Source organism: Capra hircus, chromosome 16 (assembly GCF_001704415.2).
Source record: "Capra hircus breed San Clemente chromosome 16, ASM170441v1, whole genome shotgun sequence".
Lineage (NCBI taxonomy): Eukaryota > Metazoa > Chordata > Mammalia > Artiodactyla > Bovidae > Capra > Capra hircus.
In genome coordinates this window covers 26,784,935-26,812,693 of record NC_030823.1, presented here as the reverse complement: position 1 = coordinate 26,812,693, position 27,759 = coordinate 26,784,935, and the positions used below count along the sequence as shown (strand labels likewise).

General features: G+C 38.1%; 1 protein-coding gene across 1 annotated transcript in view; it reads right to left on the bottom strand.

Moving 5' to 3' along the window:
- DNAH14 (dynein axonemal heavy chain 14) overlaps positions 1-27,759 on the bottom strand; it is a 398,456-nt gene that overhangs the window by 185,763 nt on the left and 184,934 nt on the right. The window contains exons 31-37 of the mRNA XM_018059938.1: positions 27,058-27,203; positions 25,646-25,714; positions 24,601-24,787; positions 23,719-23,795; positions 18,226-18,385; positions 13,159-13,248; positions 6,502-6,636 (exon numbers count right to left, since the gene is read on the bottom strand). Of these exons, the coding sequence (XP_017915427.1) occupies positions 6,502-6,636; positions 13,159-13,248; positions 18,226-18,385; positions 23,719-23,795; positions 24,601-24,787; positions 25,646-25,714; positions 27,058-27,203 (864 nt within the window). The remainder of the gene's footprint in view (positions 1-6,501; positions 6,637-13,158; positions 13,249-18,225; positions 18,386-23,718; positions 23,796-24,600; positions 24,788-25,645; positions 25,715-27,057; positions 27,204-27,759) is intronic.

Genomic DNA, 27,759 nt, shown 5'->3' with positions numbered 1-27,759 from the left:
GACTGAGTGACTGAACTGAACTAAACTGAATCTGAATACACAAATCCATACAGACAGAAGGTCAACCAGTGGTTTCCAGAGAATGGAGAGAAAAGGTAATGGGGAGTGATTTTGTAATGGGTAGAGGGTTTTCTTCTGGAAAATTTGAAACCAGAGTGAGGTGGTAATTACACAATGCTGTGAATGCACTAAATGATATTGAAATTGTACATCTTAAAATGGTTAATTACATGATATATGAAATTCACTTGAATTTTACTTTGCAGTGCATGATGAATGTATACCCACCACAGAACAATCCAACTCGAGGTACAAACATTTTTTAAAGGATGTGTTTGTGTGCTTAGTAGTTCAGTTTTGCCCGACTCTTTCCGACTCCATGGACTGTAGCCTGCCAGGCTCCTCTATGCATGGAATTCTCCGGGCAATAACACTGGAGTGGGTTGCCATGCCTTTCTCCAGGGGATCTTCCCAACCTGGGATCAAACCCAGGTCTCCTGGACTGCAGGTGATTCTTTACCATCTGAGCCACAACGATACCAACATACATAAAGGCATCTAGTACAAGCATTATAGAAGTTTCCTATGATGAAGAGGGAAAAGAAGTGAAGATAAGAAAATAAAGTAATCTAAACTGAACTAAGATAAATATAGAAAAGGTCCTGAACAGACCAATTAGGAAAAGTTTTGAATCTAGGAGGAAGATCAAAATAATTCTATTACCTAAGATCTTGCCATTAGTCTAAATATTTTTATTATATTTTAAAAGCCTCATATATAAAATGGAGAAGGAAATGGCAACCCACTCCAGTATTCTTGCCTACAGAATCCTGTGGACAGAGGAGCCTGGAGGGCTGCTGTCCATGGGGTCACACAGAGTCTGACATGACTGAAGTGACTTTGCAGCAGCAGCATATAAAAGATACTAAACATGAAAGAATCATTAAATAAATTAAATTATAGCATAGTTATACACAGTGCTTCCCTGGTGGCTCAGACAGTAAAGAATCCACTTGCAATGCAGGAGAGACTCAGGTTTGGAAACCTATGACAAAACTAGTGCATGTGTGCGTGCTAAGTCGCTTCAGTCTTGTCGAGCTCTTTGAGACCCTGTGGACGGTAGCCCTCCAGACTCCTCTGTCTGTGGAATTCTCCAGACAAGAATACTGGAGTGGGTTGCCATGCCTTTCTCCAGCAGACCTTCCCAACCCAGGGACTGAACCCACATCTCTTAAATCTCCTGCATTAACATGCAGGTTCTTTATCACTAGTACCAAGCGGGAAGTCTGATGACAAACTTAGACAGCATATTAAAAACCAAAGACATTAGTTTGCCAACAAAGGTCCATACAATCAAAGCTATTGTTTTCCCAGCAGTCATGTATGGATGTGAGAGTTGGACCATAAAGAAGGGTTGAGTGCTGAAAAACTGATGCATTTGAAATGTGGTGTTACAGAAGACTCTTGTGAGTCCCTTAGACTGCAAGGAGATCAAACCAGTCATTCCAAAAGGAAATTGATCCTGAATATTTTTTGGAAGGACTGATGCTAAAGCTGAAGCTCCAAAACTTTGGCCCCTAATAGGAACAGCCAACTCACTGGAAAAGACCCTGGTGATGGAAAAGACTGAGGGCAAAAGGAGAAGAGGGTGGCAGAGAATGAGATGGCTATATAGCATCAGCAACTCAATGGACATGAGTTTGAGCAAACTCCCGAAGACAGTGAAGGACAGGAAAGCTTGCCACGCTGCAGTCCATGGGATCACAAGAAGTCAGACACGACTTAGTGACTGAACAACAAAAAAACAACAAATAGTCATATGTGAGCTTCCCAGTGGCACTAGTGGTAAAGAATCAGCCTGGCAATGCAGGAGATATAAGAGATGTGCATTTGAATCCTGGGTTAGGAAGATCCCCTGGCGGAGGGCATGGCAACCCACTCTGGTATTCTTGCCTGGAAAATAACATGGACAGAGGAGCCTGGTGGCCTACGGTCCATAGAGTCACAGAAGAGTTGGACATAACTGAAGTGACTTAGCAGACATGCACACACATAGTCATATATACAGAATATACTTATTGGAATGATGTTGCGAGAAGTTTTTAATGACGGGGTTAATTCTCAGCATATAACATTAGGTGAAAAAGCCAACCTTAGAAAATTTGAAATTATTTATACATAGTACTATCTCAATTATCTATAAATATATTTAGTTTAAAAAATAATGAAAAGAAATACAACAAAGTATTTGCAGTTGTTATAAATTTCTCACAATGGTACATATTTTTTTTGCAATATAAAAAATATTTTTAATAAAACAAATTTCTGCCCACTGAGTTGTAAGGACTGAATGAGATAATTCAAGTAAAGGTGTTTTCACCAGTATTTGGTCCATATTTAGTACTTCATGAATATTATTTATTTTTATTATTGATGTGATAATTTACCTATTACTAATTATAATAATTGCTTGAGCGTTAACAGTTATTGATAACAGATAAAGAATTATGAGCTGCCACATGAATGATTTTGAAGCAGGATATTGCACACTAAAAGAATCCACATAATTGAGAACCTGAGTTTCTTAGACTTTTGAACTATATTATGAAGAATGAATCTTTAAGGTATGGACAGTATAAAAAGGCAAAATGATTGGATACTGAAAGAAGTACTCCCCAGGTCAGTAGGTGCCCAATATGCTACTGGAGGTCAGTGGAGAAATAACTCCAGAAAGAATGAAGGGTTGGAGCCAAAGCAAACACAACACCCAGCTGTGAATGTGACTGGTGATAGAAGCAAGGTCTGATGCTGTAAAGAGCAATATTGCATAGGAACCTGGAATGTCAGGTCCATGAATCAAGGCAAATTGGCAGTGGTCAAACAGGAGATGGCAAGAGTGAACATCGACATTCTAGGAATCAGTGAACTAAAATGGACTGGAATGGGTGAATTTAACTCAGATGACCATTATATCAACTACTGTGGGCAAGAAACCCTTAGAATAAATGGAGTAGCCATCATGGTCAACAGAAGAGTCCAAAATGCAGTACTTGGATGCAATCTCAAAAACGACAGAATGATCTCTGTTCGTTTCCAAGGCAAACCATTCAATATCACAGTAATCCAAGTCTACGTCCCAACCAGTAACACTGAAGAAGCTGAAGTTGAACGGTTCTATGAAGACCTACAAGACCTTTTAGAACTAACACCCCAAAAAGATGTCCTTTTCATTATAGGGGACTGGAATGCAAAAGTAGGAAGTCAAGAAACACCTGGAGTAACAGGCAAATTTGGCCTTGGAATGCAGAATGAAGCAGGGCAAAGACTAGTAGAGTTTTGCCAAGAAAATGCACTGGTCATAGCAAACACCCTCTTCCAAAAACACAAGAGAAGACTCTACACATGGACATCACCAGATGGTCAACACCGAAATCAGATTGATTATATTCTCTGCAGCCAAAGATGGAGAAGTTCTATACAGTCAACAAAAACAAGACTGGGAGCTGACTGTGGCTCAGATCATGAACTCCTTATTACCAAATTCAGACTCAAATTAAAGAAAACAGGGAAAACCACTAGACCATTCATGTATGACCTCAATCAAATCCCTTATGATTATACAGTGGAAGTGAGAAATAGATTTAAGGGACTAGGTCTGATAGATAGAGTGCCTGATGAACTATGGGATGAGGTTCATGACATTGTACAGGAGGTAGGGATCAAGACCATCCCCATGGAAAAGAAATGCAAAAAAGAAAAATGGCTGTCTGGGGAGGTCTTAGAAATAGCTGTGAAAAGAAGAGAAGCGAAAAGCAAAGGAGAAAAAGAAAGATAAAAGCATCTGAATGCAGAGTTTCAAAGAATAGCAAGAAGAGATAAGAAAGCCTTCTTCAGCGATCAATGCAAAGAAATAGAGGAAAACAACAGAATGGGAAAGACTAGAGATCTCTTCAAGAAAATTAGAGATACCAAGGGAACATTTCATGCAAAGATGGGCTCGAAAAAGGACAGAAATGGTATGGACCTAACAGAAGCAGAAGATATTAAGAAGAGATGGCAAGAATACACAGAAGAACTGTACAAAAAGGATCTTCATGACCCAGATAATCACGATAGTGTGATCACTCATCTAGAGCCAGACATCCTGGAATGTGAAGTCAAGTGGACCTTAGAAAGCATCACTACGAACAAAGCTAGTGGAGGTGATGGAATTCCAGTGGAGCTATTTCAAATCCTGAAAGAGGATGCTGTGAAAGTGCTGCATTCAATATGCCAACAAATTTGGAAAACTCAGCAGTGGCCACAGGACTGGAAAATGTCAGTTTTCATTCCAATCCCAAAGAAAGGCAATGCCAAAGAATGTTCAAACTACCACACAATGGCACTCATCTTACATGCTAGTAAAGTAATGCTCAAAATTCTCCAAGCCAGGCTTCAGCAATACGTGAACCGTGAACATCCAGATGTTCAGGCTGGGTTTAGAAAAGGCAGAGGAACCAGAGATCAAATTGCCAACATCCACTGGATCATCAAAAAAGCAAGAGAGTTCCAGAAAAACATCTATTTCTGCTTTTTTGACTATGCCAAAGCCTTTGACTGTGTGGATCACAATAAACTGTGGAAAATTCTTCAAGAGATGGGAATACCAGACCACCTGACCTGCATCTTGAGAAATCTGTTTGCAGGCCAGGAAGCAACAGTTAGAACTGAACATGGAACAACAGACTGGTTCCAAATAGGAAAAGGAGTATGTCAAGGCTGTATATTGTCACCCTGCTTATTTAACTTACATGCAGAGTACATCATGAGAAATGCTGGGCTGGAAGAAACACAAGCTGGAATCAAGATTTCTGGGAGAAATATCAATAACCTCAGATATGCAGATGACACCACCCTTATGGCAGAAAGTGAAGAGGAGCTAAAAAGCCTCTTGATGAAAGTGAAAGAGGAGAGTGAAAATGTTGGCTTAAAGCTCAACATTCAGAAAACGAAGATCATGGCATCCGGTCCCATCACTCCACGGGAAATAGATGGGGAAACAGTGGAAACAGTGTCAGACTTTATTTTGGGGGGCTCCAAAATCACTGCAGATGGTGATTGCAGCCATGAAATTAAAAGACGATTACTCCTTGGAAGAAAAGTTATGACCAACCTAAACAGCATATTCAAAAGCAGAGACATTACTCTGCCGACTAAGGTCCGTCTAGTCAAGGCTATGGTTTTTCCTGCGGTCATGTATAGATGTGAGAGTTGGACTGTGAAGAAGGCTGAGTGCCGAAGAATTGATGCTTTTGAACTGTGGTGTTGGAGAAGACTCTTGAGAGTCCCTTGGACTGCAAGGAGATCCAACCAGTCCATTCTGAAGGAGATCAACCCGGGGATTTCTTTGGAAGGGATGATGCTAAAGCTGAAACTCCAGTACTTTGGCCACCTCATGCGAAGAGTTTACTCATTGGAGAAGACTTTGATGCTGGGAGGGATTGGGGGCAGGAGGAGAAGGGGACGACCGAGGATGAGATGGCTGGATGGCATCATGGACTCGATGGACATGACTCTGAGTGAACTCCGGGAGTTGGTGATGGACAGGGAGGCCTGGCGTTCTGCGATTCATGGGGTTGCAAAGAGTCGGACACGACTGAGCGAGTGAACTGAACTGAACTGAACTGAATTAAAATGCATACTGTTTATTAGAGTCTAATTTTATATTAAATAAAAACATGTCTTGAAAAGGTAGGAGTTATTCTAGGTATCTAAGGACGATTGAACATTAGTAAGTCTATCAAGATAAGTTATAAATTAACCAGATAAAATATTAAAAATACACGCTTAGAAATCATTTCATAAATTCTAGGAGTCAAAAACTGAAATGTAATGAGATTAAAAGGTAATTTCCAGTGTGTGATAGAGAATACCCATTATAGACTGAGAGCAAAATCATATTAAATACAGACATAGCAACTGCATTTTAGATAATGTAAGAAACAAAGTATTACAGTTAACATTGTCTTGGAGAGTTAATCAATTCAATAAGATAAAAACATATAAATATTAGAAGAGAAAAAAATTTATATAGTCATTTGAAGATATTTCAAAGCAACTAGAGGAATAACAAGTGAAACCAAAAGTTAGTAAAAGGAAATAAATCATAAAATCAGCTAGAAATAAATAAAATAGAAATGAAATGTGATACACCATATAAACTGAAGAATGAAGATAATTCAATAGATTACCTAAAAAAATAATTAAACTATTAGTCAGTTAGGTAAAATGACTAAATATAACATATATATTTTATAATTTTATTTTACACTAGCGTCTATCAGTTTGAGAGTCAAATGAAAAAAATCTTGTTCACTACAATGATTCCTAACTACACAATTCCTAGCAAGAAATTTGACAAGGAAAAAAAAACGTACTTCTGTAAAGAGAACAAAAACTGTTATTGAATATAAAATAAGACCTAAACAAAAAGAGAAATATTTTATTTAGTAGAATATTTACCTGTGAAATAGAGTCCCTTTCTTCAATCGATAAGAATTCTTCAATTGGTAATAGTGTTAATGCTTTTTCTAAAATTCTTCTGACTGTTGTTTTTCCTCCACCTGTTGGACCCACTAACATCACACCAACACAAGCCTAAAACAGAATTGAGGATTTATGGCTTAATTCTAGTTTACTGATTATTCAACAAAGCTGAAACCTCAAAGTTCTTATTTACAAATACATCTCTGACTATATCCATGGACCATTCATTCAAACTATTTTTCAATCGGTTGTAATCTGGGTTCTGTTTTATTGACTAGGCAAATATTAAAATCACCATGCTGCTGCTGCTGCTAAGTCACTTCAGTCGTGTCTGACTCTGTGCAACCCCATAGATGGCAGCCCACCAGGCTCCCCCGTCCCTGGGATTCTCCAGGCAAGAACACTGGAGTGGGTTGCCATTTCCTTCTCCGATGCATGAAAATGAAAAGTGAAAGTGAAGTTGCTCGGTCATGTCCGACTCTTCGCGACCCCATGGGCTGCAGCCTACCAGGCTCCTCCGTCCATGGGATTTTCCAGACGAGAGTACTGGAGTGGGGTGCCACTGCCTTCTCCGTAAGTCTCCCAATTTTAAAATTCAAAGAATGATTTTCATTCTTGATATTTAATAGTTTATTTCACTTTCTAATTTTCATTTACTCCTGTGCCTTTCTCTGTGATTGGCTTCTGTAGTAAGATTTATCTGGGCTTCCTGTTCTCTATTTTTTCTCTTTTGAGTTCTGATTGTCCTTTCCATGTTAATCTTCCCTAATTCATCCTTGTCTCTCTCTCCTCCACATTGTCCCTATCCAATTTCATCCATTTGAGTATCTTTAACTATCATCTGAATTCTAATGACTCCTTTTAAAAATATACATTTTTCTCAGTCTTTGATTCTAAATGCCAGAGTGAAATTTCCATGTGCTACTAAATACTTCCATCTGGATGTCACACATCGTTTTCAAAGTCAACATAATCTAATCTGTATCTTTTTTCCCCTACATTTGTTCTTTCTGTTATTTCCCTGCTGCTGCTGCTAAGTTGCTTCAGTCCTGTCTGACTCTGTGCGACCCCGTAGACGGCAGCCCACCAGGCTCCCCCGTCCCTGGGATTCTCCAGGCAAGAACACTGGAGCGGGTTGCCATTTCCTTCTCCCTAATCTAGTCAATAAAACCACTAGGTATCAACTGTTTGGGCTTCGCTGGTAGCTCAGCTGGTAAAGAATCCACCTGCAATGCAGGAGAGCCCAGGTTTGATTTCTAGGTCAGGAAGACGGGATAGGTTACCCACTCTAGTATTCTTGTGCTTCCCTGGTGGTTCAGATGGTAAAGAACCCGCCTGCAATGCAAAAGACCTGGTTTCGATCCCTGGGTTGGGAAGATCCCCTGGAGGAGGGCATGGCAACCCACTCCAATATTCTTGCCTGGAGAATCCCATGGACAGAGGAGCCTGGTGGGCTACAGTCCATGAAGTTGCAAAGAGTTGGACATGACTAAGTGACTAAGTACAGCATAGCACCAACTGTCTAAAGTAGAATACTTGCCTTTTTCATTCTCTTATCTCTTTGAAAACTTTTGCATGATATCATCTTTTCTTTATCCCAACCACAATAGCCTGCCTTACCTTGGTGTTGTGAACTGAATTTTCGTGTCCTCCTAACATTCAAATGTTGAAGCCCTATCACCCAGTGCAGTAGTATTGGAGGTGGGGGTCTTTGGTAGGCAAGCAAGTTTAGATGAGGTCATGAGGGTGGACTGCATGTTGGAATGGTGTCTTTATAAGAAAAGGAAGAGAGAGGAGAGTTTCCTCTCCTTCTACTATGTGAGGACAGTGTGAGAAGTGTCCTGCAGCTCACCATCTGCAGGTAGAAGGTTCTCACCAGAAATAAAACCTGCCAGCACTTTGATCTTGAATATCCCAGTCTCCAGAACTGTGAGAAATAAGTCTGTTGTGTAAGCCATTCAATCTATTGTGTTTTGTTAGAGCAGTCCAAATAGACTGAGTAGGTCAGATGCTAAACATCAGAGTGGGCCCCTCACCATCTCCTTTGGACTATGGCAAGAACATTGAAGAAATAACTATTTTTAACAATGTCTCACATATATGCATTAAAATTTAAATATGGATAAAGTTAAAACATCTTTTTACTTCCATTTCAACCCCTATACCTTCATGAAGGCTTTGTGATTCTCTGGTCTGATAGTCCCATTCTATAACTGGAAAGGTGAGAAAGATCCAAAAAGCCTTGGTTGTCACATGGAAATTACATATTCAGGACTGCAGCTAGCCTGGTCCTGGAGCACCACGGCTTTATATGAAAGAACGGCAGCTATTCCTCTGGGAGCAATTTTATACCCCACTTAAACTCCTAAAGCAAAGCTGATGGCTCAGTTGACCCTTGATTCACAAAGATTTCCACAAACGCTTTGGTCTGGTTTACTGATGGTTCAACTAAGCTGAAACCTGAAGTCTCTTGGTGTCCAGCCTCAGAGTCAGCCATGAAGAATCAAAAGAAGTCTTGTTTATTTTGCTCCCTGGGAAGAACTCCAATTCTTGGGCTTTTGTTGATGGCTTATTTGGTGTGCCATTTGAAAAACTACAGAACAGAAGATTAAAGATAATCCTATATGGGGCTTTGTACAATGGAGACAAACGGTAGCTGCTGATCAAACTACCTAAGTCATTCAAGGGCCCATGGTGAGGACCCATTCTAATGAGATTACCCAGAGTTAGAATTAAGCTGCTGATTGATTTCTCTTCCCAGGTTGCTGCGACAGCTTTCTGGATGCAACATCACACTGGATGTTGTAACACGTTCACCATCACAGATTGGACAAAATAAAGAACTGTGTGTTTCTGATGCTACCACTCAACTTCAGACTGGTGACTCCTACCAAAAGTTGACACAGTTGTCTCAGTGAGAGAAGCCACACTGCATAGGGCATGAATGATCCCCACTTACACCTGGCAGATCCTACATCAGATCTTTGATCTCCTCTATTGGGTCTACCGGTGGTGTTTCACTGATACTAACGCTATTCAAGCTATGGCCCTGCTATTTCAATCCGACTGACTAACTCTAGGCACACCGTCACATCTGTTGAAAGTAATTTGTGTCATGTGTTTGAATATCTGGACCATTTGCAATGTGACAATGGTGTCAACCTTTTAATGCAAGAGTCACTCAAAAATGAGCTGATTGTCAAGGAATTCTATGAACCTTCTACACTTCCTACCATCCATAGGCATCTGGTATTATTGATCACTGGAATAGCCTTTCAAAAACTGACTCAGAAAGATTTCTGACTCTATCTCCCTTACCTTCTTTTTGTCCAAACACTACCAAGAAAATTTGGTCATTGAATGTGAGTTTCCCCAGAAAGGAATTATTTCTTTTCATTTGCTTCCTGAGTAATTATCAGCATGAAACAGATAAGGGATTATATAGAACTATTTTATAAATTTGGAATTCAGTCCTGAAGACCATTCCTATACTTCTTATGTAGAAGCCAACCATTAACTTGCCTCCCTCCCTAAACCAATGCAAACTGCACCTCAGAGAAGATTATATGGCCTCTGAGTGTCAATTTTTCACAAATTTACATTTCTTTGCCTAAAAGGTAAAAGAGCGTCCTGTTTTGATCATTTTTTGAGGTCTTCATTGTTTTTTGAAGACTCTTGTGTGCATATAAAAATTCAATAAAATGTGTATGTTCTCCTGTTTATCTGTTTTTGTCAGTTTAATTTTCAGACCGGGTCGGCAACTCTAAGTGGTGCCAACAGATATAAAGACTTGTTATAAACCTATGATAATTAAGACTGTGCGGTGTTGTCACAAAGAAATACAGGACAAATAATAAAGTATAGAAGAAATCTATCCTTTTATATATGAAAACTTACTATATGACAGAAATCATATATCAGTAAAGAAGTCTTAGGAACAGTGGTTATCCATTCAGGGAAAGGGCTTCCCTGGTGGCTCAGATGGTAAAAAATCTGCCTGTAATGCAGGAGACCCAGGTTCAATCCCTGGGTTGGGTTTGATTCCTAGCTTGGGAAGATCCCCTGGAGAAGGGAATGGCAGTCCACCCCAGTATTCTTGCCTGGAGAATCCCATGGACAGAGGAGCCTGGCAGGCTACAGTCCATGGGGTCACAAAGAGTCAGAATGAAACTTTCTCTTTTCACTTTCTTATAGGGAAAACTAAATTCTTACTTGACATTTTAATGAAAAATAAACCACAGACAACTTAAAAGTGAGAAATGCGAGTATCTAAAAATTTCAGAAAAATTACTGACAAAACCTTGATGAGACAGGATAGAAAAGATTTCTAAAAATAGGACACAAAAACACAAGCCATAAAAAAAGATCAATAGAGATTACTGCATTAACAAAGTCTCCTGTACAACTGTACACCATGAATATTTCTAAATAGTGTGAAATGAAAATACCCGCTGCCATATCAACAAGCAAGAAATGTCATAGCCATCAGTGATTTCTGGCCTTCAAATGTGAATGATGGCTCCCCAAATTGTGATCCAGTGGGTGCTGCGACCCCGCCCCTGCCCCACCCCCCATGGTGGCTGCTGAGGAGCTGGGAAATGCAAGAAGCGGCCAGCAGCCACTGTTTAAGGTGAACGAGGAACCAGGATTGGCCCCAGATAGCTGAGGCTCACGTGGAATGAGTGAGCTCAGGGGTCCCAGAGGCCTGCATTTTCCCATACACAGAACGCTAAGTCCCTTAACTTGATAGCTGATCTTTCATGTTCCCACACTGCCTGCTCCCTTTGTTGCAAACTTGTATATAGCCTGACATCCCCCTCCTGCCTCCTTGGACAGAAACGGTATGGACCTAACAGAAGCAGGAGATATTAAGAAGAGATGGCAAGAATACACAGAAGTACTGTACAAAAAGGTCTTAATGACCAAGATAACCATGATGGTGTTATCATTCACCTAGCCAGACATAATGGAGTCCGAAGTTAAGTGAGCCTTAGGAAGCATCACTATAAACAAAGCTAGTGGAGGTGATGGAATTCCAGCTGAGCTATTTCAAATCCTGAAAGAGGATACTGTGAAAGTGCTGCACCTGCCAGCAAATTTGGAAAACTCAGCAGTAGCCACAGGACTGGAAAAGGTCAGTTTTCATTCCAATCCCAAAGAAAGGCAATGCCAAAGAATGTTCAAACTATCACACAATTGCACTCATCTCACACACTAGCAAAGTAATGCTCAGAGTTCTTCAAGGTAGGCTTCAACAGTGTGTGAACCAAGAACTTCCAGATGTTCAAGCTGGATTTAGAAAAAGCAGAGGAATGAGAGATCAAATTGCCAACATCCATTGGTTCATTGAAAAAGCAAAGGAGTTTCAGAAAGCCATCTACTTCTGCTTCATTGACTATGCCAAAGCCTTTGACTGTGTAGATCACAATAAACTATGGAAAATTCTTCAAGAGTTGGGAATACCAGACCGCCTTACTTGCCTCCTGAGAAACCTGTTTGCAGGTCAAGAAGAAACAGTTAGAACCAGACATGGAACAGACTGGTTCCAAATTGGAAAAGGAGTACATCAAGGCTATATATTGTCACTCTGTTTATTTAATTTATATGCAGAGTACATCATGCCAAATGCCCAGCTGGATGAAGCATAAGCTGGAATCAAGATTGACAGGAGAAATATCAATAACCTCAGATATGCAGATGACATCACCCTTATGACAGAAAGCAAAGAGGAACTAAAGAGCCTCTTGATAGAACTGAAAGAGGAGAGTGAAAAAGCTGGCTTAAAACTCAACATTCAAGAAACTAAGAGCATAACATCCTATTCTATCTCTTCATGGCAAATGATGGGGAAACAATGGAAACAATGACAGACTTTATTTTTCTGGGCTCCAAAATCACTGCAGATGGTGACTGCAGCCATGAAATTAAAGGACACTTACTCCTTGGAAGGAAAGTTATGACCAACCTAGACAACATATTACAAAGCAGAGACATTACTTTGTCAACAAAGGTCCGTCTAGTCAAGGCTATGGTTTTTCTAGTAGTCATGTATGGCTGTGAGAGTTGGACTATAAAGAAAGCTGAATGCAGAAGAATTGATGCTTTTGAACTGTGGTGTTGGAGAAGACTCTTGAGAGTCCCTTGGACTGCAAGGAGATCCAACCAGTCCATCCTAAAGGAAATCAGTCCTGGGTGTTCATTGGAAGGACTGATGTTGAAGCTGAAACTCCAATATTATGGCCACCTGATGCGAAGAGCTGACTCATTTGAAAAGACCCTGATGTTGGAAAAGAGTGAAGGCAGGAGAAGAAGGGGATGACAGAGGATGAGATGGTTAGATGGCATCACTGACTCAATGGACATGAGTTTTGGTAAACTCCGGGAGTTGGCGATGGACATGGAGGCCTGGCGTGCTGTGGTTCATGGGGTTGCAAAGAGTCAGACATGACCGAGCGACTGAACTGAACTGAACTGAAAGTGAGGGATCAAATAACAAAGTCTAGATAGTTAATTAACAAACCACTTTACTTTGAAGAACATTATAGTAGATATCTTTTATCATAATTTTCTTTTCTCCTGATCACACCTGTTTAAACACAGGAGCAAATTGGTAACATGACATTCTACACTTACCTGAAGTTGATTATAAAACTGTATGATTCTCTCTTTTTGAGCTGGCCACTGTTGTAAGCCCAATTGTTGTGTTGCAATCTCTATTAGTTTCTTAAAGAAAAAAATACATTAATTTAAATTTCATTGCAAATTAAACTCTTAATATGTAATCCTACAAAATCTCTCTTAACTAGGTAGCAAATACAGCACTTTAAGATAGTATTCCTTAATTTTTTAGTTCACCAACTCCAAAATAATGAAAACATTACTTCCCCCACCAAAGTAAAATACACAGAAAATTTTATGATCACAGACCCCCAGGTAGCTAATTCATAGATCCTCTCCCAGTTTAAGTCATGCTTTATGATGCATTTAAGAACTAGCTGTTACCACAGTATAATTGTCTAATTATCCTACAGTGAAGAAACGGTAAAAGATTCTATATCTTTGTGGAATTTTTTGAAAGGAAAACAATGATAAGTATTTTTATTTTTGCTTATTTGTTAATCTGTGTTTAACTCTAATCACCATTAAAGTTGATTTTCAATTTTGTAATGACTATTTTACTGTTTCAATGTTAAGAATATTTTAAGATAGCAAAGTTTACAAGATGAAAAATAGCAAAATTTACAAGATGAACAACTTGACGTGGTTATACATTAGATCATCCCAGGAAGTGGCTGCACCTTTGAAAGATATTTAATATTTCAACACAGGAATTATAAGGGCAGCATGATTCCTCCTAAAGTGGGGTTTATTTCAATGTTGATATAATTGGTAACTATGTCTACAGAAAAGGCATGATTTATCCTTTTTCTCACTAGCCTCTCCGACACCATTTCTCATTCCTTGCATTCCTACAACAGGAAACAGCCAAAGAAAACACAGACACTCAGCAAGACTGACTCTATGGAAGGCTAACTGGAGGTAGGAAATTATTTTTGGAAAGCAACCTCTTCCAAAGTTGATGAGGCTGCCCACTTATGGCCTGCACTGCTTGCAGTTTCAGATGTGGAAACTAGGAATCTCTGCAGTTACTAATACAAACCTAGATACTGCCTGGATACAAGTGAAAAGTCACCCAAGTGTGGAATAAAGACAGCATGGGATGCACAGAAGATCAGAAGAACTGGGATATTAAAAGAAGACAATATTCAGATATACTCGGGTCATCCCACCTGGTGAAGGTTTTGAAATAAAATCATAATCCTGACCTAAAATACTTATGGTTGTATAAGATGTTCATTGGAGTTAATTGGATGACAAAATATATGTAGTTCTTATAGCATGATATGGTTTTGGTAATTCTCAGGTTATCCTTTGGTTGCTCTGAGATAATGACCCTTGATGCTAAAGCTGAAACTCCAGTACTTTGGCCACCTCATGCGAAGAGTTGACTCATTGGAAAAGACTCTGATGCCAGCTGGGGGCAGGAGGAAAAGGGGACGACAGAGGATGAGATGGCTGGATGGCATCACCAATTCGATGGACGTGAGTCTGAGTGAACTCTGGGAGATGGTGATGGACTGGGAGGCCTGGCGTGCTGTGATTCATGGGGTTACAAAGAGTTGGACATGACTGAGTGACTGAACTGAACTGAACACACGTTGAATACTGCTAAAGACAGTAATGTGAATAAGTTGAATAGATTCCAACTTATTCCACGTGCAATTCAGATTCTTGTATCACAAATGAACAAGAAGTATAAACAGCACACCTACAGGTTATTTTTTTAATAACGTGTCTTCATATGTGGGTGTGTCGTATATGATTGATTGGTCATTGTGTAAGCCATCAAAAATACACCATTAAATAAGAGACTGAATTATCCTATACTTAATATTAAAATCATGACTTTAAATTATCTTTGTGCCATTTCCATGAGCCATATACTACAATTTGGTAACATTTTATTAAACAGTTGAGAGCTTGCATATTTATCAATGTGAAAATTATACAAAGGAGGAAGTAGCTGAATAAATTAATATTCTCATATATAAAACTTTTCCATAAGCTATATATTAACTTGTAAAACTGATGAAAAGGTGAATAAATAATGAGGTTCACAAGTAAAATCATTAATCTACATGTAGAAATGTTATTACAATGCTAATGTTATTTGTTTTAGCTGTGTCTTGAAAAATGTTAAAGGTAACACTGGAAGGACTTAAAACTTGTAACTGTAGGAAGGAGAGTAGGGAATTTGCACACTCTCTCTGAGAAGAATAGAAAGATGTTTACGTAAGACAGAGAAGGAACACTTGTCTACTGATATTTTTCTTTTTATAGCAAAATGAAAATCTTTAAAATGCAAATGAAATCTTCAAAATGCAGGCAAAACTTAGATGCAAATATCCACTGTCTTTCCCCTAGAAACCACACAGCAAAAAGAAAAAAATCAAATCGCATTTTCATTAAAATAATGAAACAAAGAAAATCTAAAAAATGTAAAACAAAGATAAGCGCTTTGGAAAAAACTAAGCATGGTTTAGAGTCTGGACCTGCGACTTGTTGGTCTGGAAAAGTCTAACTCATTTAATCATGTGGAACAAAGAATGTTACACTATATGTCTCCTTCAAAATTACATATTAAAAGGGCTTATAGAATAACAAAATTCATAACAAGAGAATTTATACTGAAATTAAGAATACAAAGGCAAATGAAAAATTTAAAGCTTCTGGAGAGAAAGAACAGATACACTACAAAGGAACACATACTAAGGTGACACCATTTCAAGAGCAGAGCAAGAGAAAATGCAACAATATTTTAAAGATATTAAATATTTTAATGCATTAAATGAAAAGAACCTTAAACTTAGAATTTTATAACCAGCCAAACTGTAATCTAAATATAAAGGCGTATGAGAAATAGTTGCCAAAGGTTTGTCACACAAAACCTACTTGAAAAACACTGTTGGAAGAAGTACTAAAAAAAAGGAATACATTGAAGTCTAGAAGAGATATGAAGTTTTATAAAATGCCTTGTTAGTTTACAGTATTCTAAACACATGCACATGCCTGTGTGGGCAAACATATGTGTTTACAAAAACTAGGCCCAAGGAAAAGGAAAAAAATTCCCATAACAAACATTTATGATATGACATACATAAGATTGAGAGTATGAGGAAGACCAAAGAGTAAGCTACAGTACTTGTTTTGAAAAGGAATATATATAGATATTGAAAAAATTAATAAATAGGAACAAACAATGCTGGATGTCAGTTTTCAGTTAAGAGAGGCACCATAGAGAATAAACACAAAATAAACACAGAAGAAAATTCAATCTGTCCCACAGAGAGCAGGGCAAGAGAGAAAACAATGAAGAAAAAGAAATTAAATAAATATTATAACAGTAATGAATTTTAAGATAACAGAATCTATAATGAATATAAAAAGTTAAAATCAACACAGGACAGATAATCACAGACTGAATTACAAGAAAACAAAGTCCACTGATACATCTCCCATAAGACTTATAGTTCAAACAGAGAAACATAGAAAGTTTGAGAAATACAAGAATGGAAAAAGAGATTCTAAAAATATGAATCCACGTAAAAAAGTTGGACAGACATCTTAATATCTGACTAAATAGGTCTTAAGGCAAGACATAGCATATGGTCCAGAAAAAGAGATAGTGGTTAAAGAATAAACAAACATATGCAACTTATAACGTCAAATTATATAAAGTAACAAGTAACAGATATGCAAGACACATAGATAAATCAATAATTTCAGTTAAGATTTTGATATACCCCTTTCAGAAACTGATAAATCAGTAAAAATAGATATCAGGCTCTGAAAAATATAATTAATAGGCTATGTATATAACTTTATATCCAATAAGCACAAAATACATATATGAAACCCTTACCAAAAAAAGGCCATTTATTAGGTGATATGGGCAATCTGAAAAAAGGTTATCTCAAAAGGATACATACATGAATTATAGCATATAATCTTCAATTAAAACTATAAAACCATTTGGGTCTGAATTTTGGGGAGGAGGGATGGGAAGAAGTTGCTTTTAGTATCTTTAAAAATTGTTTTTACTCAGTGATCACTTCCCATTCCCTGTTGCTTAATGCAACATGTCTATAGCTTTATATTTATTAACTTAGGTTGTTCATAATGTTCTCATCACTTTTAAATCTTAATATCATTGTTTCTTTTTCAATTATTAATCATTCTTGCTTGAGGTCTGTATATAATCAAACTGATAACTTTGGTTTTGTTGTTTTTCCTATAGTTTTTATTCTTTATTTGGTTGATTTCTGCCCTTTCCTTCATTATTTTCATTGGTTTCATTTCAGAGAACTTGTTTTATTGCTCTTTTTCCTAGTTTCTTACTTTAATGCTCAGTATGAGAAAGATAATCTGGTCTGACCAAATTGTGAAAGGCATTATGGCCAAGATAATTAATTTGACTGTTGTACTAGAGGCAACATTGCTTCAACAGCTGCTTTGGTGATGTGATCAAACATATGTTTTAGGAAAGCAACTCTGGTGGCCATATGACAACATATTAGAATGGAGGGAATAGCAGGAGGTTGTATCATAGTAACAGAAGACACTGAGAGCCTACCTACAGTAAGGCAATGACTATATGGTTTTATATATATAAGAGAAAGTATAAAAGGCTCTGTTTCTTTACCTTCTAAACCACCATGGAAGCCCCATAAATGACTTTGAAATTGTGTCATTTTAATGATCACAAAGTATTTACACATTAAAGTCTTTATTCATAATTCTAATATAATTTGATTCTCTAAGCACCTTTTGAAAGTAGGAAGAGCAGACAGTATCATTCTCACTTGAAAGATGAGAAAACTGAGGAGCAAAATATGTGTTAACAGCCTTCCTTCCTTAAAGGTACACAATTTGTTCTTGTTTCCATTATGCCAAGATGTACTGAAAATTCTTCATTCATGGGAAATATATATCTCCAAGTATTTTTATGTCCCAAGTTATAACATGAATAGAGAATTTCAGAAATAACTAACATTTTAAATTCACATCTATTATAGTTTCTTATCTTAACTGATATTCTACATATAAATGATTTGTAATGATTTTCAAAGGTCTTATTACCTCCAAGACAATCTGATTTACTTTTGAAACTGTTGCTCCACAAAAAATATCTCTCATAATCTTTTCAAAAAGTAGGACATCTTTAGGAAGAAACTTTGGTAAGCTAGCTTCTCTCATAGCTTCAATAATTATCAGAGTTTCCTCTGTTTCAGAAATGTCACTGATGTTACTTTAATGGCAGAAGAAAGCAAAGAACAAGTTAGCAAGTTTGTTTTGTTGATGTTAAAGACCATTAATATTCTTTTTTAGTGGCGGCTATCCCAATACCTTTTCCTCCTCTCCCCACTGCAAAGCAGCTATGTGGTTTGGGTGAGGTTAATCTGGTTCCCAGCTCCAGGGATGGGCCCTGACTGACTTAGAACTCAGGGTAATGCTGTTTCCCAGCCAAAATAGAAATGTATTCAGGTTAACATCAAATGATAAATAAAATGATTTATTAAAAATCCCTAGGATGACTAGAGAACTAGTCTTGCAGGCTATGTAGTTGGGAACAAAGCTGAGCTATAGAACTGGTTCTGTGAAGACATGGCTGCCACCATCAATGGCTGCCACCAGAGAGCAGTGCCTGGTGCATCTAGAGCCTGATGCTTGCACTAGAGCGGCTTGCTGTCTCTGCTAATTTTTGCTAAATGTCTGCAGCTATTGCCACTGCCGTCACCCTTGCCAGAGTGGACTCTGTGTATATTCTATTTCTTTTTCCTCTAGTTTCAGGTTCAGAGTCTAGGGTAACTATGTCTTATTTGCCAAGGTTGTATGTCTGAGAGAGTTTCAGAAAGCAAGCATATGACATAACAAAATATTCAAGAAGTGAATATAACCCCAGCTCTAATTAATCAATGCATAGCAGTCACTTGGACACAGCGATTCAGGGATAGACATATGAACTGTCCTCTCAGAGTGGTTTGGGACTTCAATTCAGTGGTGTAGTTAGCTCCATTTATTATTAGAAGCCATCCTGCTACTAAAAAGGAAGCCAGTCTAAAAATAACCCAGACAGGGAGGACTGCAGTGCTTAGAATATCTCAGAGAAATAAAAGGGAAACTCAAATCACAGTGATTATATCCTGCCCCACCTCTGGATTTTCTGATTGGGTGAAATAGTAAATTCCTTCTACTGTTTAAGCCAACTTAATATTTTTGTTAATTGTAACAAAAGTTTTTGATATATTGTTATCACATAGTTTATTGCCACATACAATATTTTGTATACTAAACACTCCAGTACACATTCTTATACACTAAACATGCAGTCAAAAGGGGAAAAAGTAACTACATGTGGTATAGTATGACTTTGGAGATAGAAAGGAAAAAAAGTTTTCCCTGCCCTAGCATCCCTCCCATACTCTTGTCTACTGACGTCTGAAATTCTTCATTTTGGTGATAACTTTTAAGCCTTTGCCCCATAATAAAAAGAGCTAATAGATAACATTTATTGAGTATTTTTTTAACTAGGTCTTTTGCTTAATTGTTTAAGAAATTTCATTAATCTTTTCAAAAGCTAAGAAGAAAAGTGATACGCAGAAAAATGAAATAACACACTCAGTGTCATATAGCTGGTAAATGTCTGAACTGGCATTTAGTCAGGTCTCTCTGACTTCAAAGTCCATTTCTATAAGCACTCTATCTTTATGATGGAAGACTCACTGAGTTGGCATCAGCTGTTTACACATTCCTCTGTAAATACATCAGTGAGTCTTTTTTCTGAAGGTGTTTTGGTAGAGAGGGCGAGAGTCGACCAGAAGTCAAAGTGAGGGGCCACACCAGAGACAGAAACGGTCCCACACTTCCCTGCTGGGGATCTAGTAAGTAACCTTGACCTTTCCCACTTTTTTCTCAAGACAGACTTTGCTTTACATGTAAAGAAATTCTAAAAATAGGGATAACAGTATGTCTGGCTGGGGAGTAACTATTAGATATAGATAAGGAGAGATAATAGCTTACATAAAATACGGTAAAATTGTTACAATACCATGTTTTTCACTAAAATTATACAAAAGAATAACTTAGGGGATGGCATCTGAGATTACTGTGGGGACTGTCTTGCAATTTAAGAATAAAAAAGAAAACTTCTAGACTAAGGTCAACTAAAGTTGAAGACAGATGAAACAGATGGGGATACCAGACCACTTGATCTGCCTCTTGAGAAACCTATATGCAGGTCAGGAAGCAACAGTTAGAACTGGACATGGAACAACAGATTGGTTCCAAATAGGAAAAGGAGTACATCAAGGCTGTATATTGTCACCCTGCTAATTTAACTTATATGCAGAGTACATCATGAGAAACACTGGGCTGGAAGAAGCACAAGCTGGAATCAAGATTGCCAGGAGAAATATCAATAACCTCAGATATGCAGATGACACCACCCTTATGGCAGAAAGTGAAGAGGAACTAAAAAGCCTCTTGATGAAAGTGAAAGAGGAGAGTGAAAAAGTTGGCCTAAAGCTCAACATTCAGAAAACTAAGATCATGGCATCTGGTCCCATCACTTCATGGGAAATAGATGGGGAAACAGTAGAAACAGTGTCAGACTTCATTTTTTTGGGCTCCAAAATCACTGCAGATGGTGATTGCAGTCATGAAATTAAAAGACACTTACTCCTTGGAAGGAAAGTTATGACCAACCTAGATAGCATATTCAAAAGCAGAGACATTACTTTGCCAACAAAGGTCCGTCTAGTCAAGGCTATGGTTTTTCCAGTAGTCATGTATGGATGTGAGAGTTGTACTGTGAAGAAAGCTGAGCACCGAAGAATTGATGCTGGTTTTTTTTTTTTTCTTTTTAGAATTGATGCTTTTGAACTGTGATGTTGGAGAAGACTCTTGAGAGTCCCTTGGACTGCAAGGAGATCCAACCAGTCCATCCTAAAGGAGACCAGTCCTGGGTGTTCATTGGAAGGACTGATGCTGAAGCTGAAACTCCAATACTTTGGCCACCTCATGCAAAGAGTTGACTCATTGGAAAAGACCCTGATGCTGGGAGGGATTGGGGGCAGGAGGAGAAGGGGACAACAGAGGATGAGATGGCTGGATGGCATCACTGACTCGATGCACATGAGTTTGGATGAACTCTTGGAGTTGGTGATGGACAGGGAGGCCTGGCATGCTGTGACTCATGGTGTCGCAAAGAGTCAGACATGACTGAGCGACTGAACTGAACTGAACTGAAAGTTGAAGAAAAGCATAGTTAAATGTAACTTTTAAAACCCATTTGATTGTTTTCATGATACCAGTTGTTCGGAATTAGTTAAGACATTTTGCGGCCCAGTACTGTGGTCAGTTTTACAGCTTATTTTCTAAACAAAAGGGGAGATTTACAGAAAAACAGATAAGGCTGACTGATAGGCAGAAAAATTCCCCCCTCTTTTCTACTCCCCCAACCCCGCCAATATATTAACTTCCTAATCCCTGGAACTCTGTGAATACTATCTGATAGGGCAGAAGATCTAATTGAGTTAAGAATCTTGAAAAACATTTACCCTGAATCATTCAGGCCTAAGTGTAGCCACATGTTCCTAATACCAGAGCAGACAGAGACATACAGTCGAGAAGCTGATGTGAAGATGAAGGCAGAGGTTGGGGTGATGTGACCTTCCACCAAGGAATGCTGGCAACCACCAGAAGCTAAAAGAGGAAAGGAACAGAATCTTCCAAGAGACTCTAGAAGGACAGCAGGTCTGTCCACAGCCTTGGTCTCAGACCTCTGACCTCAGGTGCTACGAAAAGATTCATTTCCATTGTTTTTGGACATCTTGCTTTTATAGCAGTTTGTTATGGCAGCAGCCCTACAAAACTAACACATCTTTATTATTTTCTTAAATGTAAACACCTTTAAACCCTATTTGGGGGTTAGAGTTAGGCTGCATCAACACAATCTAGAAAGAGAAGAGAAGGCAGAAAGAAGGGAGGGTTGAATCACCATGCATAAAGAAATGAGAGAAATCTGTCGTATTCTCAATCCTAAGAGACAAAATTAGAAACCTTACAAAGCGCTGGGTGGAGTCAAGGGAGAGGAAGGGACAGAGAAGGGAAGAGGAGAGAGGCAAGAAGAAACAATTAAAATTTTAGGTATTAGGAAGGGTCAAGGGACTTTTAAAAAGCAAATTGTCTAATATTCATTTTTAAATTGTTCACTGTGCTTTCCTCTGACAAAAAAATAAATTCCCCAGTCCTTTTCATAACACAGTCAGCTTCACTTAATCACATCATGTGTGTGAAGGTTTGGGATAATCAAAGAAGGGTGGCTTTTACCCTTGGAATAGAGAAAAGAGAGCTACTTTCAGTGGCAGGAGACAGACAGAGAGTACCCTGGAAATGGGATCTCCAACAGCAGGCAGCTGTGAGAACTTTGAGTTTTTTGTGATTTGCAGAGAACAATGAAGGACTTTGAAATGAGAGGAGTACCAGTATCCTTGGAATATTTATTCACACACATAATTAAGTGAACATAAGAAAGTCTGAGGACTTGAAAGTTCCCTGTCCTAGTGTTTAGGATTCTGGGCTTTTACTGGTGTGGCCTGGGTTCAATCCCTGGTCAGGGAACTGAGATTCCACAGCTGCATGGTATGGCCAAAAAAAAAAAAAAAAGACTAAGGACGTGAGGACATTAGGGAGCTGATTACTTGGTACTATTTATCTTTAATTTTATAAAATTAAAAGATATGCATAATAGACAGCTATTTACATTCCATCTATATTATATAGGCCATTTTGCAAGATATGCTACAGTTCTTTTATTTAAGAAATAAAATATTACAGTGGAGCTATAGCCTATTCCTATTGTTTTCTCCTCCCATGAAACATTTTGTACTTTTTTACTGTACTTATAAATAATCTATAACATTTATTGTTTAAACATTTCATGTAAATAGTATATTGATATGTCTTTTTGTAACATATTAAAAAAATTTTTTTAATAGGTGATACATGAATACAGCCCCCAAAGAAGACAGTACAAAAAGTACACATCTTGCCAATAATGAAAAGGAATGCCTGCTTCTGTTTGGTCTCACCAGTACAAAGTTCTGAAAACTTAAAAACTTTTGCCCATCTGATAAGTGAGAAACAATTTTCAGAGTAACTGTAATGTACATTTCTCTCATTATGGGTGGGGTTGAGTGTATTTTCATATACTTAAAGGACTTTTATGTCTCTTTTTTTTCTGAGAACTGTCTGTTGAGTTCCTTTGTCCATTTTTCTATAGGACTGTTTTTTCCCCAGTTTTCTAGAAATCTTTATGTACTAAGAGGATGAGTTATTTAACTGCAACGGGAGCTGCTTATATCTTTACTCGTTTTTCATTTGTTTTTTGACTTCACAAAAAGTAATTTTTGACTATTATAAATTATTTCTTTTATGGCTTCTGGATTTCGAGTCTGAGAGCTCAGAATTATTTTATTTTATCTTGTTGTCATTACTTAAAATTTCACACAGTATTTTCTCAGTATTGTGTAACTCCCTTTTGATCTACACTCAATTCAAAATTCAACTGACCATTTAAGCTCCCGTTTCTTCTTCCCAGCCATCACTAAAACTGTCTTCAGAGACCTCAGGCCAAAATCATAATGATCCTATCAAATATTAAAATATTTGAGTTATTAAGTTTCTGGAGAAAAATGAACAACTTGGCAATAAATGCATATAGTATACTGTTAAATCACTAATCATCTATGCTATGAAGAGAAACAGTGTTATGAATTCAAGAAACCCTCAGTTTTGGTTCTAATGTTCTCACTTCTTTCCCAAACTTGTCCTTCTATAAGTCTCCTTCTCAAAAAAACCAAAAAAAACGAAAAAAACAGTTAACAAGTTTCAAAGAAGTTAAAAAATCATTATCTGAGTTAAGTTTTCTCTAAAATGGAGAGCTGGATTTAAAGAATATATTGTAAAAATGAACACTTTGGAGATAACCTGGTTAGCTGCCCAAACCATTCTGGGTTATAAATAATTTTCAAAGTGGGGCATTCAGACTAGCAGCATCATGAACACTGAAAACTTGTTAGAAATGTAAACCCTCAAGCCCCACCTCAGACAACTAGAAAGTTGGTGGTAAGGTCCAGCAATTTATGTTTTAAAAAGTCCTGCAAATTATTCTGATGCACTATAAAGTTTGAAAACAACTGCTCTAGATGTAATCTTCCTTGCATGGAGAAGGTAGTCTATAATTTAAAATTAGAGCTACTTGACTGCTCTCTCCAGATCAGATCCCAGGGAAAGCTTGGAACTTGGATTTACATATTGCCTTATACACAAGTTGCATGAACTTGATATGCTGATAGGAATTTTAGTTCCAGGTCATTCTTGGACTAATACCTGAAAAGTTATTATTTAATGCTTCATGTAATCACCTTTACTTTGATAAAAACAGTTTGTTACCTGGTGCGAGAGTTGCTTGCTAGCTAATTCGTAAATGTTAACTAGCTTTCCAGAAAGTAATTTTGCAGATTTGAAACCAATAGACAAGAGCATTATTTCAGCAATCATTTGATAATGGGGAGCCATCATTGCCACTGGGCGAAACAGAGACTTTAAGTTATCTGGGAGTTCCACTCGACCTTTGTATCTTAAGAGGATAAGAAAAACAAAGAAACAGAAAACATCATGTTTCAGTTTTTCAAATGAGAACCACATACGTTTCTCCCAAATAGTAATTCTATTGCCTTTCTATGTGACCTTTATCTGAAAACAAGAAGTTTACAAGATGGTTTCTATTGTGCTTTTAACTCACAGAGCTTCCCAGTTTATGTGCTTCTCTTCCTGTGCCTCCTCCCACGGTTCACCTCACATCAGTTCCCTGATTCCATCAACATTCCATCAACACATATTTATTGAGTCTGCCCAGTCTCCACTCCCTGTAAACCACCATACTGTTACTCCTGCTACTTTCATTAGCTTTTCTGCCTGTGTCCTCTTTGTGACAGACTACCAACCTTTTCATTTCTCTCTGGCTATTCATAAAGTGGAAATTTCTCTTGGTCAGAAGCTTAATGTGATATCATCCATATGGACAAACACAGAGCTGTAGCTGCTTATAAATGGTGTGGGCAGTGGAGGGGTTCAGAGGCATGGTGGAGGGTGCGTGATGAATATACAACGTCAGCCAACTCTGTCTATGGATAAGATTTAAAAAAGGGATTTTTGCCTGTGAACATTCCTACCACTTTGAGCACCTGATGCGAAGAACTGAAGAGACCCTGATGCTGGGAAAGATTGAAGGCAGGAGGAGAAGGGGACAACAGAGGATGAGATGGTTAGATGGCATCACTGACTCAATGGACATAAGTCTGAGTAAGCTCCGGGAGTTGGTGATGGACAGGGAAGCCTGACATGCTGTATGTAGTCCATGGGGTCACGAAGAATTGGACACGAGTGAGCGACTGCACTGAACTGAACTCCTACCACAGATGCAACTGATACTTACCCAGGATTTAGGGTGACAAATACTGCACAAGACATATTTATACGAATTTCTTTTCCTTCCAGTATAAACCTACAAGACATTACAGTATTCATCATTAAGACAACTGCTTTCTGTAAACCAAAGTATCTTAAAACTACAAAAGAGTTTGCAAAACTCCCTGAGACTGTGCTACAATTAAATCTAAACAGAACATGCTGGGAAAAGAAAAAAAAAAAACAGTAGTAAGGGAAAGAAGAGGTGTTTTATGCCAAATCATGAGCTCTGCTGGGATTCAGATTTATTTGATCATGTCTGATGATGTCTGGAGAGTTTTGTGAGGCTCAAGGTAAGAGGGTACCCATCTGAATGAACTGACTTACACAGAGAAGAGAATCTGAGGAGACATAAAGCTCCGCCTGGATGACACAGTGGAACACAGAATGGCCCTCAGTAGAGTTCTTGCTTTAAAATGAAACACAGCCCACTTCCCAACACTCAAGTGAATAATTCTGGGAACACCGTGAAGTAGAACCTTGCATGGATAGTGTCATGCTGCTAGCACCAGAGGAAGAGACAATGGAGAGAAATCCCCTAGTGATTTTACGGACAGCTGAACCGACGAAGGTGGTCAAACAGGAACGGAAGAACAACTGGGACGAAACCTAGGGACTGTCTAGACACAAATGAGGAAAACTTTTCAGAAGCTAAGATGTGGTGAAGAATTGGTGAAGTGTGAATTACTGTAATCCTAGTCATATCCACAGACTTGTGAAGCCTCGTAACATTGAGAGTAAAGCAAGAAGTGAGTGCCCATTAGCTTGAGTTAGAATTATTAGATTGCAATTGACATTTTAAACCCACAAATCCAAGTATGCTCAAAAAGGTAAATCATGTAAATTCCTAAATTTATCTGAAAAGAAAAAAAATTTTGCTTGGATTAGTATACGTTAGTAATCCTAACATATAAATATTGTTATTAAAGGATTTTTAAAATAAAAGTATATTAATCCAGAGTAATGGAACAACAGAAGGGTTCCTGCGTGTGGTTAGTATAACTTTTTTTTTTAATATGTAGAATTAAAGGAAAAAAAACCCTTTGATTTCTTCAAATGAAATATCATCAAATGAATAGGTACTAAGAGAATTTAAACTAAAAAAGAAAAGTAATTAGAACATATTTGCCTCCTTTTCCTGGTAGCCAAGAATACTGTTCCAAGCTTGGGAAAGAGTCTGCAAGCTAACTACTCATATTTTCATATTATTTGCCAAACAAAGGAAAAATTCAAGTTAAGTGCCATTCCTTTTGGTGTGTGCTTAGGAAAACAAAAGAAACAAACCCAAACACTTATGGTAGAAAAAATATTAAATAATAATTTAGCAGTACGTGTACATCAAATTTCCATTCCCAAAGTATAAACACATTTAGCAAATACCTGACAGAATAGCTGTCTTTTGCTGCCTTAATTGTTAGCATCTGTGAGGCAATCACAGAGAGAACTTCCACGTCAATTCTATTGAATTCATCGAAACAACACCAAGCTCCTGACTCAACCAGTCCAAAGAAGAATTTCCCCATTATCTTAAAAAAATGATTAATGAAATTGTTATTTAGGTGAGCATTTTTACTGGGACATTAATTTCTACAAGATCTTCCCATTTTAACCAAACCAAGCAAACACTGTTTGTATGTCTCCCTTTCAAGCATTTGTGTAGGGCTGAAAGCAGCAGTATTTAGACTCTAAGACCACTCAACTACTCTGCCTGTCTCTGGTAAAAGTCTAAATGTGTGTGCGTGCTAACTCGCTTCAGTCTTGTCTGACTCTGTGACCCTATGGGCTGTAGCCAGCTAGGCAAGAATACTGGAGTGGGTTGCCATTTCCTCCTCCAGGGGACCTTCCCAACCAGGGATCGAACCCTAGTCTCCTGCATTGCAGGCAGATTCTTTATTGTTGAGCCACTGGGAAAGCCCTAAAAGTTTAAACACAACAGCAGCAAACTGATGCTCACAAGAGTGAGAAAGTAGAAGCACAATTCACATTTGCACAAGTGAGCAATCGCCTGGGTGCCATGTTCTCAGAACCACGCACTGGCAGTAGAAGTCTTCAGTACAGCTTTCCGCAGATGGTTGGAAGAGT